The 16,104-nt window shown below is 38.9% G+C and overlaps 1 protein-coding gene across 3 annotated transcripts in view; it reads left to right on the top strand.

The window, feature by feature from the left end:
- Nucleotides 1-16,104, top strand: part of OGT (O-linked N-acetylglucosamine (GlcNAc) transferase) — a 43,919-nt gene that overhangs the window by 5,525 nt on the left and 22,290 nt on the right. For all 3 annotated transcript variants that reach the window (XM_055565163.1, XM_055565162.1, XM_055565164.1), the window contains exons 4-7: nt 9,064-9,132; nt 12,407-12,523; nt 15,308-15,387; nt 15,863-16,058. In XM_055565163.1, the coding sequence (XP_055421138.1) occupies nt 9,064-9,132; nt 12,407-12,523; nt 15,308-15,387; nt 15,863-16,058 (462 nt within the window). The remainder of the gene's footprint in view (nt 1-9,063; nt 9,133-12,406; nt 12,524-15,307; nt 15,388-15,862; nt 16,059-16,104) is intronic.

The following is a 16,104-nucleotide window of genomic DNA, read 5'->3' as shown; positions in this document are numbered from 1 at the left end:
TCTGGGAAGCAAGTGAGGCCCAGTTGGCGGACACGTTCAGTGTGTTAGGGTCTCTGAAAGGTACACAGAAAAAGTAAGACTTGCCCTTAGAACTTTTGATGTAGTTAAGGAAATAAGACAGATATAAATTTAAGAGGAAAGTGATAGATGATAGGAATCCATAAAAAAATTTAGGAATATGTTTCTAAGCTATGTCCTCAACTTTTAGCTTTGCAGCAACCCAGGAAGTGGTAAATAGTTAGCTATTATGGCTACCTTTTATTTAAAGTCTTCTGTATGCTCAGACACTGTGCCAGTCAGACATTGGTCTTTCTTAATGCTCACAATGATCTTTCAAAGTAGATGGTATTCCAATTTTATCACTTAAAAGTAATGGAGGGGTTATGTAACTTGGGAGCAAACAGAATGATGAAGTGGATATTGAAACCTGAGTCTGAATATCTTGAAAACAAACATTGAAGAGAGAAGAAAGACAAGATAAAAAGGGGAAGAGGTGCTCAGAGGGCACTCATTCCTCAAGATAGCCCTTGAGCACAGTGTGAAAACCATTCTGCTGCTGCTGCTAAGTCGCTTCAGTCGTGTCCGACTCCGTGCGACCCCATAGACAGCAGCCCACCAGGCTCCCCCATCCCTGGGATTCTCCAGGCAAGAACACTGGAGTGGCTTGCCATTTCCTTCTCCAATGCATGAAAGTGAAAGGTGAAAGTGAAGTCGCTCAGTCATGTCCGACTCTTAGCGACCCCGTGGACTGCAGCCTTACCAGGCTCCTCCGTCCATAGGATTTTCCAGGCAAGAGTACTGGAGTGGGGTGCCATTGCCTTCTCTGAAAACCATTCTGCTATCCCTTAATCCTTATTTTACAGGTAGGAGACTGAAGCTTAATTTAGTAGTTTATGCAAAGATCTGAAATCACTTTTTATCAGGACATCTATTAACAGTTGATTTTTTTTTTGAGTTAATTTTGAGTGTAAAATTTTAAACTTTATTGTTTTTTGTATGAACACCATGTATCCTTGGAGGTAGCTGATACTAGTTTCTTAGGTATCCTTTCAGAGATACTCAATGGATATATATGTAAAGTTAAAAGACTTCTTGTAATTTTTATTGCAGTACTATCTAGCTAGTTACAGAAAGTTTTAGGTACCCCTGTATGTGCTGCTGCTGGGGCTTGGACCTTGTTCTTGCCAAGGTTCAGGGCTCACTTGTGCATCTAATTGTGATAGTAAGTTCTTTCCCTTTATTAATTAGGTTGGTCCCATCCTTCACTTGTTGATTGCATACACATTCATTTGTGTCCTCTTGCCTAGCCGTGGGCCCAAACGCCTTGAACTCTGATCCCCTTTGCTCAGGTTTCCACATGTGTGGCAGAGCAGTCATTGCTGCTGACAGTATACCAGACTGCAGGAGTATGATGAGAAAGGAAAACTAAAGTGGGAGACGGAACCATGTATTTCAGTATCTAACCTGTTAACAGAAAGCTTATCATTGTGCCCTACCAAAGAAGTAAGATAATATGAAAATAAGTCATGGGACTACCCTTGAAGGTATTGAACAGTTATGCATTCCCTGGTTTTGTTTCTACTAGTGAAAGGTGCTGCTTTATTTCTCTGTCTTTACCAATGAGAATGAGAAAGAGATTGTGCCTACTGCCTTGATTTCACCTAAATATAAGTGATCATGCTTTAATTCATTTCAGGGTATCTTGTCTTAACTAGGTTTAAGAGCTTCCCAATGCACTCTGGGCGTGCTCAGTTGTGTCCGACTCTTGTGATACTATGAACAGCCTGGAGGCCACTCAGGCTTCTCTGCCCATGGGATTTTCCAGGCAAGAATACTGGAGTGGGTTACCATTTCCTCCTCGAGGGGAATCTTCCCAACCTAGGGATTGACCCTGCATCTCCTGTGTCTCCTGCATTGGCAGGCAGATTCTTTACCACTGTGCCACCTGGGAAGCTCCTAACTAGATTAAAGCTTACTGTCAAATGTCTTTGTCAATTCAGGACTGACAGAGAAACTTGAGTCTGTTCCTAAATTGTTCTTCTATGGCAGTGCATTGCTGGCCTGAATCAGAGTTGTAGTTGGCCTTCTATGAGAAATAGTTAAACTCAGGTTATTTTGGTTTTGCCGTAGTGAAAAAGTAAAATGTTATGGTGGTGGTCTTGGCAATGTGTTTTCTCTTTTTCGTTTGTCTCTTTAGGTTAATGGTATGTCAATTTGGAAGTTATTCTCTGACTTGGTTATAGAAATTACTTTTAAGACATAGAGCTGTTTCATATTTTTACATTCTGAATTGGCTTCCATTATGTTGGATGATTTAATAATTTCACTAAAATTTTAGTCCATCGTATTTGAATGTGCTATTGCAGCTGGTAATCTTCACATGATGACTCACAGAGTTGCTCATACTTGACAATCCCTTTTATGAATTATGTATAAAATGTTCTTTGTAAAATGGCTGTAACCCTGAGTTGCTATAAGGAGCCCTGTTTCTGATTCTGTGGGTTGTACTTCTGTTTTGATTGTGGATGCATAGCACTGAGATCTGCCATCCTGACCATCAAGTGTTACTGTCTATTGTTATCTGTTACTGTTGCAAGCCTCACTCATACAGCTAAACTGTAGAAAAACTTATGCAGTCATCCCTTGGTATCCATGAGGGATTGGTTCCAGAGTCTGTGGGTGCTCAAGCCCTTTGTATGTACCTTACCACTTATATAAAGTGGTGTAGTATAGTTGGCTCTTCGTGTCCATGGCTTCCTCACCTGAAGATGCGGAGGGTTGATTGTATTTCTGTCCCTCTCTGCTTTGCTTTTTTTTAAGTTTGCTGTGCATATGTCACATTTAAATATTTGAGTACTTATTGTATGTACAATACTTTGTTAGGAATTGGGGAGATGTGTTGAGGGGGATTGTGGATTATAGCATGAGCAGGACCTGACCCATAAAGGAAAAAAGTTGTAAGTTCCTCAGATGATTATTATTAGAGTATTAATCATGAAGTTTTCTCGAGTGGATGCTTATAACCTAAGCATTCTGTAGGAAGGTAAATAGCAAGTAGACTTCTTGTCTGAAGTGGTGAGTCAAGTAGTAACAAGAAGTAAGCGTAGTAGAGGAGAGTCAACTGGAAGATTTAGAAAGAACAGAGAGGCTGAGGAGTTTGAATTTAATTTGAGAGGCAATTGAGAACTACTGTAGGCTTTTATCCGGAGAAGGCAATGGCACCCCACTCCAGTACTCTTGCCTGGAAAATCCCATGGATGGAGGAGCCTGGTGGGCTGCAGTCCATGGGGTCGCAGAGAGTCGGACATGACTGAGCTACTTCACTTTGACTTTTCACTTTCATGCACTGGAGAAGGAAATGGCAAGCCACTCCAGTGTTCTTGCCTGGAGAATCCCAGGGACGGGGAAGCCTGGTGGGCTGCCGTCTATGGGGTCGCACAGAGTCGGATATGACTGAAGCAATTTAGCAGCAGCAGCAGTAGGCTTTTATCAACCCGATTTTATTTCCCATCTATATAGATGTTGGGTGTCGGGGGTGGGAGGCTCTAGGAGGATAGGTGGGAAATAGATGCTATCTTAGGAAGGGTTGTTGTCCAGGAAATTCTTACTCATTTCCATCTTACCTTTATTCATACTATTTTCCCTTGTCTACAATGCCCTCCTCTTTTGTCTGTTAAAACCCTACTCTTCCTTTAAGGCCCAGCTTTTAATTTCTCCTTTGAGTTTATTTACTTCTCTAAAATTCTTTACAGTTATGTGGCTGGTTAATATGTATGGGTTTAGTGTTGCATGGGTTTAAGTGTTGCATGAACAAAAGTTTACTATAAGAAACATACCAGATTAACCATCATTAGCATTTGTATCTACTTTGTGTTTAAAAATCAGTTGGTAATTCTGAAACACTGTAGAATAGATAAAAATTATTTTGTGATCATAACTCTTTGTTGAACTAGACTATTTTTGCAGCATTCCCTGTAATCAGAAATACTGTTAAAAGTTTAAAACTAGAAGCAGCAGAAAAGTAGCTTGTAAAATTTATCCAAGTAGAGTGAAGGGTTAGACTGTCTTGGGGAAATAAAAGTAAAACTCAGAGCAAGGGCTTCCCTGGTGGCTCAGTGGTAAAGAATCTGCCTGCTAATGCAGGAGACACGAGTTCAGTCCCTGATTTGGGAAGATCCCACGTGCTGAGGAGCAACTAAAGCCCGTGCACCACACCTATTGAGCCTGTGCTCTAGAGCCTGGCAGCTGCAACTACTGAGCCCACGTGAGGCAACTGCTGAAGCCCGCGCACCTTAGAGCCTGTGCTGCGCAACAAGAGAAGTCACTGCAATGAGAAGCGCATGCGCCGCAACTAGAGCGTAGCCCGTTCTTCACAACTAGAGAAAAACCCGTGCTGCAGTGAAGACCCAGCACGGCCAAAAATAAATAAAATTAAAAAAAGCAATGTTTTACATGGGAAAAAATATGTATGTGTTTGTCTTTCCACATAGATTGTAGGCCCTTTGAAGATAAGGATTCTATTATTTCCCCACAGTTTCAGGCATATTGTTGAATTGAATAAAGGTTTGCATAAAAGATATTAAGTTGGTGCAAAAGTGTGGTTTTTCCATTGTTGAAATTTGCTGTTTGATATTGGAATACATTCTAAATAAATGTGGTTATGTTATATACATCATTTTAATGCACATTTCTTGCATTAATTTTTTTTTTGCTAATGACTTGTTAGGTTGGTGAAAAAGTAATTGTGGTTTCAGACCACGGTTTTAAATCATAACTAGGCTCAAACACATTTTTGTTAATCAAAATAAGAACAATTACAATCAACACATTTTTGCTAACGAGATATATGTTTATTCCTGTAGCATAAAAATCCATGCTTTGGGCTTCAGCGAACTCTTGGAAAGCATTTTCTGCATTTTGCTGGTCATGGAAGCATTTTTCCCTGCAAAAAGTTGTCAAGATGCTTGAAGTGGTAGTCAGTTGGTGAGAGGTCAGGTGAATATAGCAGGTGAGGCAAAAGTTTGTAGCCCAGTTCGTTCAACTTTTGAAGCATTGGTTGTGCGATTTGTGGTTGGGCGTGGTTGTGGAGAAGAATTGGGGCCTTTTTGTTCACCAGTGCTGGCTGCAGGCATTGCAGTTTTCAGTGCATCTCATCGATTTGCTGAGCATACTTCTCAGGTGTAATGGTTTTGCCAGGATTCAGAAGGCTGTAGTGGCTCAGAGGGGCAGCAGACCACCAAACAGTGACCATGACCTTTTCTGGTGCAAGTTTCGCTTTGGGAAGTGCTTTGGAGCTGCTTCTCGGTCCAGCCACTGAGCTGGTTATTGCCGGTTGTCATATAAATTCCACTTTTCAGCACACGTTGCAATCTGATTGAGAAATGGTTTGTTGTTGTTGCCTAGAATAAGAGAAGACAACACTAAAAAATGACGATTTTTTCAGTCAACTCATGAGTGACCCACTTAATTGAGCCTTTTCACCTTTCCAATTTGCTTCAAATGCCAAACAACCGTAGAATGGTCAAGATTGAGTTGTTCAAAACTTCTTGAACAACTACTGCTCTGTACATTTGTTAGGTGATCCTGGGCCAAACGCATTGTTGATGTAGTAACTTGTCTCTTCTTTATGATCCATTTTGTAGTTGAGTAAGAAAATTGCTTGAATTTGCTTTTTGTCTAACATCATTTCCTTAGTCTAAAATAAGTAAAAAATACACAGCAAGTAATAAGTTATTAGCAAAAAACATAAATCAGGAAACACATTAAAATGATGTGTAACAAAAAAAAATGATGTATAACATAACCAGATTTATTTAAGAATGTATTCCAATATTGAATAGCAAAGTTCAACAATGCAAAGCCACAATTACTTTTGCACCAACCTAATACTTACTGTTTATTTAATATTTATATTTATTATATACTTACAATTATGGAACTGATGTTAGAAAGCATATTAGAGTGATTTTCTTATTTGAGTTCAAAATGGGTTGTAAAGCAGTGGAGACAACTCAAAACATCAACAAGACATTTGCCCAGAAATAGCAGTGCAGTGGTGATTCAAGAAGTTTTGCAAAGGAGACAAGAGCCTTGAAGAGGAGGAGCACAGTGGTCAGCAATCGGAAGGTGACAATGACCAATCGAGAACCATTGTCGAAGCTGATCCTCTTAACAACTACACGAGAAGTTGCTGAAGAACTCAACATCGATCATTCTATGGTCATTTGGCATTTGAAGCAGATTGGAAAGGTGAAAAAGCTCAGTTAAGTGAGTCCCTCGTAAGATGACTGAAAATCAAAAAAATTATCATTTTGAAGTGTTGTCTTCTCTTATTCTATGCAACAACAACAAACCATTTCTCAATCAGATTACAACGTGTGCTGAAAAGTGGAATTTCTATGACAACCGGCAATAACCAGCTCAGTGGTTGGACCGAGAAGCAGCTCCAAAGCACTTCCCAAAGTGAAACTTGCACCAGAAAAGGTCATGGTCACTGTTTGGTGGTCTGCTGCCCATCTGAGCCACTACAGCCTTCTGAATCCTGGCAAAACCATTACACCTGAGAAGTATGCTCAGCAAATCGATGAGATGCACTGAAGATGCAGTGTCTGCAGCCAGCACTGGTGAACTGAAAGGGCCCAATTCTTCCAGGCCACAGTGCCTGAGCACACATCACACAACTTATGCTTCAGAAGTTGAGCGAATTTGGATACTTTTGCCTCACCGGCTATATTCACCTGACCTCTCGCCAACCACCTACCACTTCTTCAAGCACCTCAATAACTTTTTGCAGGGAAAATGCTTCCACAACCAGCAGGATGCAGAAAATGCTTTCCAAGAGTTCATCAAATTCTGAAGCACAGATTTTTATGCTACAGGAATAAATAAACTTATTTCTCATTGGCAAAAATGTGTTGATTGTAATGGTTCCTATTAATAAAGATGCTTTTGAGCCAAGTTATAATGATTTAAAATTCATAGTCTGAAACTGCAATTACTTTTGTACCAACCTAATATTAACCTAGGAATGGATACAATGGGCCAGGTTTGAAAAATGTGATTCTTCTAGTAGATATTTTTTTGATATGACGAATGGAGCAGAATTGATGTCTTAGGTTTTGAACTTTGGGGGAGAACAGTGGTATCCTTGAATTTTGAATTTTCTAGAAATTAGTTATTCATGCATGAACGTTTGAATTTCCAATGGGAGAATTGGATTTCACTATGATATTTGATATATGTTTTACCTTCTAAAATTGCTTTATTATTTTATAGTGATCTTGAAGATAATCTATTTTAAACTATGGGCACTGTGTTAACTTGATTTAGCATGTTGTAATGGATCTAAATGATGTAGCTAAATATTTACATACACTGGGATGTAACTAAATATGACATACACTGTCAGTACTTGGATGGCATCCATCCAAGAGTTTATAGAAACTGGAGGGTAAAATTATGCAACAGTTGGCCAAGATGTATAGCCCACTAGGGTCATTGTTGAAGTATTGCAAGACTTCTGATTACTATGTCTCAGAAAAGGCATAGGAATTGGTAAAAGTCCAAAGATGTATAACCACAGTAATCAGATGTAGTAGAAGGAGTTTGTATGAATAGATTGGATTGTTCAGTAATGGTCTGCCAAAACAGAAGGGTAACCCTTAAAGTTTAGGGGAAAAAAGTCATAGAAAGAAGATAGCAAGGTTATATAATTCATTACTTCTCAGAGTGTAAATAGGGTTAAAAAGTACTTAGACTCATTAGAGGAGGAGAAGTCTGTAATAAGATTAATGATACCTATGAGGATTAGTGTTAGCCTTTTGTGCTTGAGGTCACAGGAGACAACCTTTCTCCCCCAAAACACCAGTCATTGTTCAATGGACAGACATACCACGTAGCTCATGGAAGTGACCCAGAATGGCCAACCATAAGGGTTTTCTGTGGCAGCCTATTCTTTGCTGGCTGACTTTTGGTTCACCTGATGGATAATAATATACAGTCACAAAAGCTCTTTATCAGTTAAATTAATCACCTGATTCTGGAAACCATGATATAGTTGTATATAGAATAATATATATGATTATACTTTGGCACAGTTGACTGAATTTCACTTTCTAGGCCTTACTGTAAGGCTCTTAGACCCATGAAACAATTTAGAATGATAAGCTTACTCCCTATTGCCATTGCCATTGCTTGTTGACTGACAAGGCAAACAAGAACAAATAAAAATTTAAGCTCACTGTCCTGACGTGTCTTTCATACTGATGAACAGACTGGTGAGTCAGATGACTAGTAACACAATTGTGCTGCTAATAAAAAGTGGAGTCAACTGCTTTTCATGATTTGCCCACTCAACTCTAATGGCACTTAATACTAATGAGTAATCTAGTGCCAGGTGCCAGGATTAAAGCTTTGGTTGGATGGTAATCCGTTGGTCTATAATAGTGAAATGAAGTCACCAAATAAGTTTCTAAATGTGTCTGACAGCCTTAGGGTCAGGTTTGCTGATAACTAATCACAGCTAAATATTTTTTTCCACTATGGAAAATGTTTGACCCTTGATACAGTAGTGGTTCATAATAACCTTGAACAAAATAGTTGAACAAACACTTGATGCTTTTTTTAAACATGACTACCATTTGGGGAGAGGAGAACTATAGCAAGGCCCATAGTTTTATCTGAAACCGCTGGGATCTTACAGTTCAGAATTTTTAGGACTTTAGAAAGATGATAATACCATATATAACCCCCAGGTGAGTCTGGAGCAGCACCGTCTAGTACAACACACATTTCTGCAGCAAAAGGTATGAGTATTCATACTGAGTGGGACCAGTAAGCTCTGTAAATAATTTCATGCCAGTTCAAGTCAGATTTAATCATCAAATGCGTTTTTTAAATTTTTGGAATTGAGGATGAGGGATTGTGGTTCTGTACTGAAATTTGTCAAGCAGCATCTCTAATTGACACACAAAAAATGGAGCTAGATGAATAAAAGTAATTTCAAGATATCTTTGGTTGATGAAGCAGAGTGTAATTAATGCCAGAATATCTCTGGGTTTCTAGGATTTGTACTGTGTTCGCAGTGACCTGGGGAACCTGCTCAAAGCCCTGGGTCGCTTGGAAGAAGCCAAGGTAGGTGTTTGATAGAACACATTTAAACATCAGTGTTATGGAAACTTGTACTTTTGCCAAGTCTTCAACTCTTCATTGAGCTATCTTCACAAAACAGTCCTATGAAACTGAGGAAAACTGACGGCATGAATCGCCTCAGACTAGAGCAGGGCCAGGCTTTGGCATTTCTGTTCTAAATCTGGGGGTAAAGCAAGAACCTGAACATTTTGGAGCCTTTCTGCTGACTAGATCATCTTTATAACAATGGGCTCCGTCATGATCTTATGTGGGAATAAATAACATTCCATTAAATCTGAGGCTTGCCTGCTGGTGACAAGCAGAGCGCCTGTGATTTGGCTCAAGACTCCTATATGATGCAGGTGCCATTGAAAATGCTGCTCTTCTAAGTCCTTTGTGGCTTGTAAGTGGAGAAGAATTTCATCCAAATGTTACCCTATAATACTGGCATTTAAAGTTCTTATTTAACCTTCCTCCCTTCATCTTCCTCACCCTTTTTACAGTGGAAGAAAGGCTGTTAAATGATTACAAATTAATAATTGGAACATCCTCCCCCTTCTTGTTCCCACTCCCTCCCCCAAGTTCCTTTTTCCTCTTTTCCAATCCTAGTTGTTTACCTTCTTTTCTTCCTTACTTCCTTCTTTTATTCTTCCCACCCCACCTCCTTAAAAAAAAAAGTCAGAAGGACAAAGCTGGTTTGTTTGAGAAATGGACTGATCGAAAGAAAACTTGCCAAAGTGGAAAGGTGGCTTTTAGCATTGTGTTTCCAAATAATGAATTTGAACACCAGGTTGGGTTATTAAAGCTTTTGGTATAATTTTAAATTAAATTTGTAAATGAAATTGTCTTGTTACAAGCCACCTTACGCAACCGCGCTGCAGGGGTGAGGAGTGGGGAGAAACCAGAATGCTTCTGAAACTCCCACCTGTTGCTCTGAGCCCCACGCGCATGCTAATACGTGGAGTGTATGCGCAGCGTAGCTGTCTGTTTGCTTCATCCAGGGAGGGACAAGGCTTTTCAGCACTATCTAATGTTAAAAGGCACTAGTTTTAAGTGCATAGCTCATAAATTCTGCTGACACTTTGGATTAACCTTATGTAGGTTTCCAGCTAATGAATTGTAATTGATTTCAGTCTTAGTTGATAAATCTAATTGGTAATTTATAGAACAAATATTTGATAAGCTTCTATTAATTGTCACCCCACCAAGCGGACAGCTAACATGAATTGCACTTCACTGCAGCTTTAGAGATCGGTTTAGGCTGAGACATTGCGCCTGCCTTAGGTTGCTGACTTCTTTATTTCAGAGCTCTGGAGACACCTAGTTTGAAAAATGTTACTCTGTTTTTTTGTGAGAATTTAGTGAACAAGAAAATACTCTTGAGTGAAATGCAATGTATTTCTTTTGTAATCAGTGCATTTGAAAATTCAAGCCAGCATATTCCTAGTAGATGGAAGCAAAATTCAGTTGTCTTTGTAGAAAATAAAGAGCCTTTCTTCCAGCAAAATCCCTGCTGTATGCAATAGCCCTGATTAACCCTCTCCCTTCTGCATGTTTCCCATATTACAGACTTGAGACTGTCCTCATTCCCATATGTAATAGACATCCAAAGAATTTCAATTGCTTTGTTGAACTTTTACTAATGATCTTGTTTTTATTTTCTCTCTTGTTTTTGGTTTTTCACCATTGATATTGTATTTAGAAGGTTTCAGGTGGGTGAAACCTCCTATTCCATGCGTAAGGTGCCTCGCTGAAGGGAGCTCGAGGCCTGGATCTAGGGCAGACACACACCTCCTCCTCTTCCAGCAAGGAACGCACCGAAAAGTCACATGATGAGAAATATGGTAACGGGTTTGTAACTGCCACAGCAAAACAATTTGCCTCCATGCCTGAATCTTCTGTCTTGTGGCTTCAGAAACAGCTTAAAATAATTTTAATACAAGCAAGTTATGTAAGAAAATGTTTTATACTGTAGCCACAATTCTGTCAAAGATAAGTAAAAGTTAATTGATATTAAAATTATTAGAGATAATTTACTAGTAAAAGCTTCTAACTCTTCTTGTTGTTCATTTTTTCCTTTTTTCTTCTTTGTTTGGATTGCAGCATTCTGCTCTTCTGATGATGCGCTGTGACCCTGCAGTAGCGCAAAGGCTGCGCAGCGTTAATGCGCAATGCGTGCAAATGAGCCCCTGTGAACGGTTGACTAGATGAGTAATCTGATTGACTGGCTCCCTCAGTCCTATTCTGTAGCCTTTTTGGATAAAATTGGGTTTTAACATACCTTGAGTCCAACTAATCTCATTAAGAAAATATTCTCTATGGGCCTGTCTAGTAGATTAATGGATCTGGTTGGCCGTTTGCTGCGTCTAGGGGTGTTCTATGTAGCGCAGCAGTTCGCAGCGATTGCGCAGTGCGATGCTGTTAGGTTGCGCAAGCGATGTTTGCGCTCGCATTACAGGGACCTCAACCTAGGTGCAATCCTGTCATATGAGGTTTCAGCTTCAGTCCCCCTTGGAGACAAGGGCATTGTGAGGATGTGACTGACAGCTTGGCCTTAATATTTGCCTTGGCAGAAAAACATTTTCCTCCTCAGCATAGTTTGATGTTAGTGAGGAGCAGTATTGTTTGTTTAGAGCAGCATTTCCCAAAATGTGTTTTATAAGTATTATCATGAAATGTCCAATAAAAGAGGAATTCCATGATCAACTAAGTCTAGGGAACCCTCTGTATACTGTTAAAGGCTTAGGGAAGTCCTATAGTCAAGAAACCTATTTTCTGTTTTCTTATTTGATCATGAAATCTTTTTTTCCTGGTAATAACTATTATCACCTTGTAGAACACACTTTGGGAAACTTGGGTAGGGAAGATAGGTGGGAAGAATTTACCCTTAAGTTGTACCTTCTAGATACCATTTGAAAACAGTAGCAGGAGCCCTTGGGTGTTCAGATAAGAGAAGTCTGGCATAGCGTCTTAAGGCAGCTGACTTCCTGGTTAAGTCCCAGTGTAAGGGTTGCTTATCGGTTGGCAGAACTGAACATGGTGGTTTGCACCTGGGTTCTGGTGGCGCAAGCGCAGGAGCAGCCAGCTGTGGCAGCGCATTAGTTTTGGCGCAAGCGAGCCTATGCTGCAGGGTCACTTTTGGCTGGTCAGAGAAGGAATAATGATATCACCTTCTTCCCCCTCCCCCAATCTTTTTTTTTTTTCCCCTTTACAAATTTTCCCCTTTCCCTTTACCTCCTTCCCCTCCCATCTTCTTCTTTCATTAACCCCTCCTAAGGCATGTTATTTGAAAGCAATTGAGACGCAACCGAACTTTGCAGTAGCTTGGAGTAATCTTGGCTGTGTTTTTAATGCACAAGGGGAGATTTGGCTTGCAATCCATCACTTTGAAAAGGTTAGTCATTAAATTAATAATTGGTATTTATGAAATACTTATGTATGCAGGGTGTTTCTATTAGAACTGAATAATAGTCCTTTACTTAAGTAGACACGTAATATCTTTCTTTGACAGTATTATAGCATTTGCTGGATGGTATATGGCAGTTTCCAGTTTTGCATTGAAAATGTACTTTAGTAATTAAAAATTGCTTTTTTAAACTGGCAGCTTGAAAAGAAGCAGGGTTGTAAAGAAGCAGGGTTTCTTGGTGAAAAGACTGATTGCAGATCTGGGGCAGGAAATGTACAAAATTAATCTGGCGTGCCAGAGTCTGTCATAGCAGAAAGCAAGGAAGTGTTGATATATTTATGTCAAAAGTACTCAAAAGGAAACTGGAAGAGACTTCCACTGTCTAAAAATGGGTGTTGAGCATCAGTGGGAATAATAATTGAAATATTATTGAAACTTATCAAATACTTTAAATTCATGAGTTCATAATTATTCTAAGAAGAAATGCATGGCTCATCTTCAGAAGATAAGGACCAACTCATTATGAAAACTGGTTAAAAAATTGTGCTCTCCTGTGAACTGGACATCAGGGTAACCCAAGAGTTGATAGGAGAAAGTTTCTCTTTATACAAGTGTTCCAGTTAATAAATGAAGTAGGTTAAATGATAGAATCTGAGTATCACCAGTAATAAATTTAGGCATTTATCAATGGCAAAAAAGAGACCCAACCAAACATTTTGTACCTTGTGATAGAAGTAAGTATTGATACTTGCACTAGCGAAGTAGCCTTTCAAAAAGAGAAAAGAACCCAAATCTGATTAGGCTTGTAGTTCCACCAATTTATAGGAAGTAACATGAGATGGAAGCATAAACATGTTAAAGACACCATAGGAGTGCAGTCAGCAAATTCAAACTATGGGAAGCTGTATAGAACAATGATCTGATCTCTTCAACAAATTGCAGAAATAAAAATGGAGATTTAAGCTTTTAATTTAAAAGATTAAACTCACATGTTAATTGTATGGGTCTTATTTGGATCCTGAATCAAAGCTAATCAGAAATTGGACCACTCAATGGATACTTGATATTAAGGAATTGCTGTCATTTTTTAGGTATGATATTGGTATTGTGGTTATGCTAGGAAAAAATATTCCTGTATTGTCCCTGAAATAGATTTTGAAATGTTTTTGAGAGCACTGAAAATTAGCTTCAAAATGATCTGGGAAGAGGTCAAGTTAGGCTGGAATATAGATTAAATATGATTGAACATGATTTTTTAATTGTTGAATCTGGGTAATGGAGACTTGGGGGTTTATTATAGTCCTCTGCTTTTGTATATATTTGAAATTTTCCATAATAAAAAGTTAGTGGGTGGACATCTATCACTATATATAATCTAACAAGTGCAACAAAGTTGTCATCTATGAAGAGGAAGTATTCTTAATGAATCTTAAATATATTCACAGTTACTTATTACCTTTACCTTTTCAGTGTTTCAGTTCAGGTTTCTACTTTTTACACTATAAGAGTACCTACTGGGACTTCCATGGTGGTCTAATGGCTAAGACTCTGGTCCCAGTACAAGGGACCTAGCTTTGATTCCTGGTCAGTGAACTAGATTCCACGTGGCTCAACTAAATATCCTGCATGCTGCCTAAGATCAAAGATCCTGACTGCTGCAACTAAGACCTGGTACAGCAAGATAAATAAAGTTAAAAAGAAAAAAAAGAGTACCTACTCTTACTCAGTGGTTCTCTTTGGTTGCACGTGAGGAGCTTGTAAAAGTTATGGATGTCCTGGCCCCATTTTCATTTTTAAAATTTTTATTTTATTTTACTTTTTGGCTGCACCCCAAGACATGTGGGATCTTAGTTCCCTTATCAGGGATTGAACTGTACTCCCTGCATTGGAAGGCAGAGTCTTAACCACTAGACCTCTGTGGAAAGTCCCCCAGCCCCGTTTTCAGAGAATCTGATTTAATTGCCCTGTGATAGAACTCAGGCACCATTTAGGAAGTGTTAGTCACTCCAGTCGTGTCTGACTCTTTGTGACCCCATGGGCTGTCTGTCCATGGAATTCTCCAGGCCAGAATACTGGAGTGGGTTGCCATTTCCTTCTCTAGGGGATCTTCCCGGCCCAGGGATTAAACCTTGGTCTCCGACATTGCAGGGAGACTTTTTACCAACTGAGCCACCACGGAAGTCCTACCATTTAGGAGGTAAATTCTGATACACTGCCAGGGTTGAGAATTACTTCTGTGGATATATCTGCTTGTATGTTAAGATAGCTTCAGAACTATTTGGATGAGACCATTTAATGGTTAGCATCCCATTGTAGTAATGTATCTTACTGAGTATATGGCTCTAATTACATATGTTACTAATGTCTGAGTATACAGTTGTAGTTATTGAAGTATATATTTCCTTTCTCAGAGTTTGCTGCTTCTTCCTGCCATTATTTTTTTTTAGAAAACCTAGGCTTCATTAACTCAGAATAAAATAGGGTCAGCTATTAGAAGTATTGAGCTCAATAAAATTAGAGCAGACCCAGTTTAAAATTTTTTCCTTCAGGACACATTTTACTCATATTACATAGGAAGTTATTTTGATAATATTGAGGTTTGTGAATAATGAATGTACTGAAATAATTGGGTTTTAAAAATGAAAGAAATAATATTGAATTATACTAGAAAATGTAATGGGAGATCTAAAATTATGTCAGAATTAAGAATTGTAATTGGGAAGTGAGTCTGAAATTCTAACTTCCGCTAAGTAACTATCTTGCAATTTTTAGGCTGTCACGCTTGACCCCAATTTTCTGGATGCTTATATCAATTTAGGAAATGTCTTGAAAGAGGCACGGATTTTTGACAGGTGAGAGAATGTTCTATTTGGAGTCTGTTGTATCAACACTTGAGAGTTTGGACTGAAATTATTACAATGGTTTGTTGAAATGCACTCCTTTTCTACAGTGTTGCTTTCCCTCATCAGGTCTGCTGTGTTACCTTTTATTATTGCCTGACTTTGCATTGTTGGCTTTTCACAAAGTCACTGTCTGTCTCACTGGTTTAGTTGAAATTTCCTTTATTGTAAAACTATTGAAATGGTTATCTTTTAGACAAAATTATTCCTTCTGAATGGTTCAAAAGGTAAAGTAAATCCTGAATTTTAACTTTGTGTTGTTTTCAAAGGAAAGCCTGTTTCTTACGTGGGTATAGAAAAGTTTTCAGTGTAAAAATACATTTTATAAAGGTGCAATATTGATTTTTGAGATTAAGTATAGTATGGCATGAATAACAAAGCATCCACTAAAGGTTAGCTATATTGTGTGTGTGTTTTTTATTTACAGAGCTGTGGCAGCTTACCTTCGTGCCCTAAGCTTGAGTCCAAATCATGCAGTGGTACACGGCAACCTGGCTTGTGTGTACTATGAGCAAGGACTGATAGATCTAGCAATAGACACCTACAGGCGAGCTATTGAACTGCAACCACATTTCCCTGATGCTTACTGCAACCTAGCCAATGCTCTCAAAGAGAAGGGCAGTGTAAGGATTTTTATTCACTTTTTCTTTGTCACCTGGTGGGATTTTT

Source organism: Bubalus kerabau, chromosome X (assembly GCF_029407905.1).
Source record: "Bubalus kerabau isolate K-KA32 ecotype Philippines breed swamp buffalo chromosome X, PCC_UOA_SB_1v2, whole genome shotgun sequence".
Classification (NCBI taxonomy): Eukaryota; Metazoa; Chordata; class Mammalia; order Artiodactyla; family Bovidae; genus Bubalus; species Bubalus kerabau.
The sequence above is the reverse complement of the archived record's forward strand: the minus strand, read 5'-3'. Positions and strand labels throughout refer to the sequence as shown.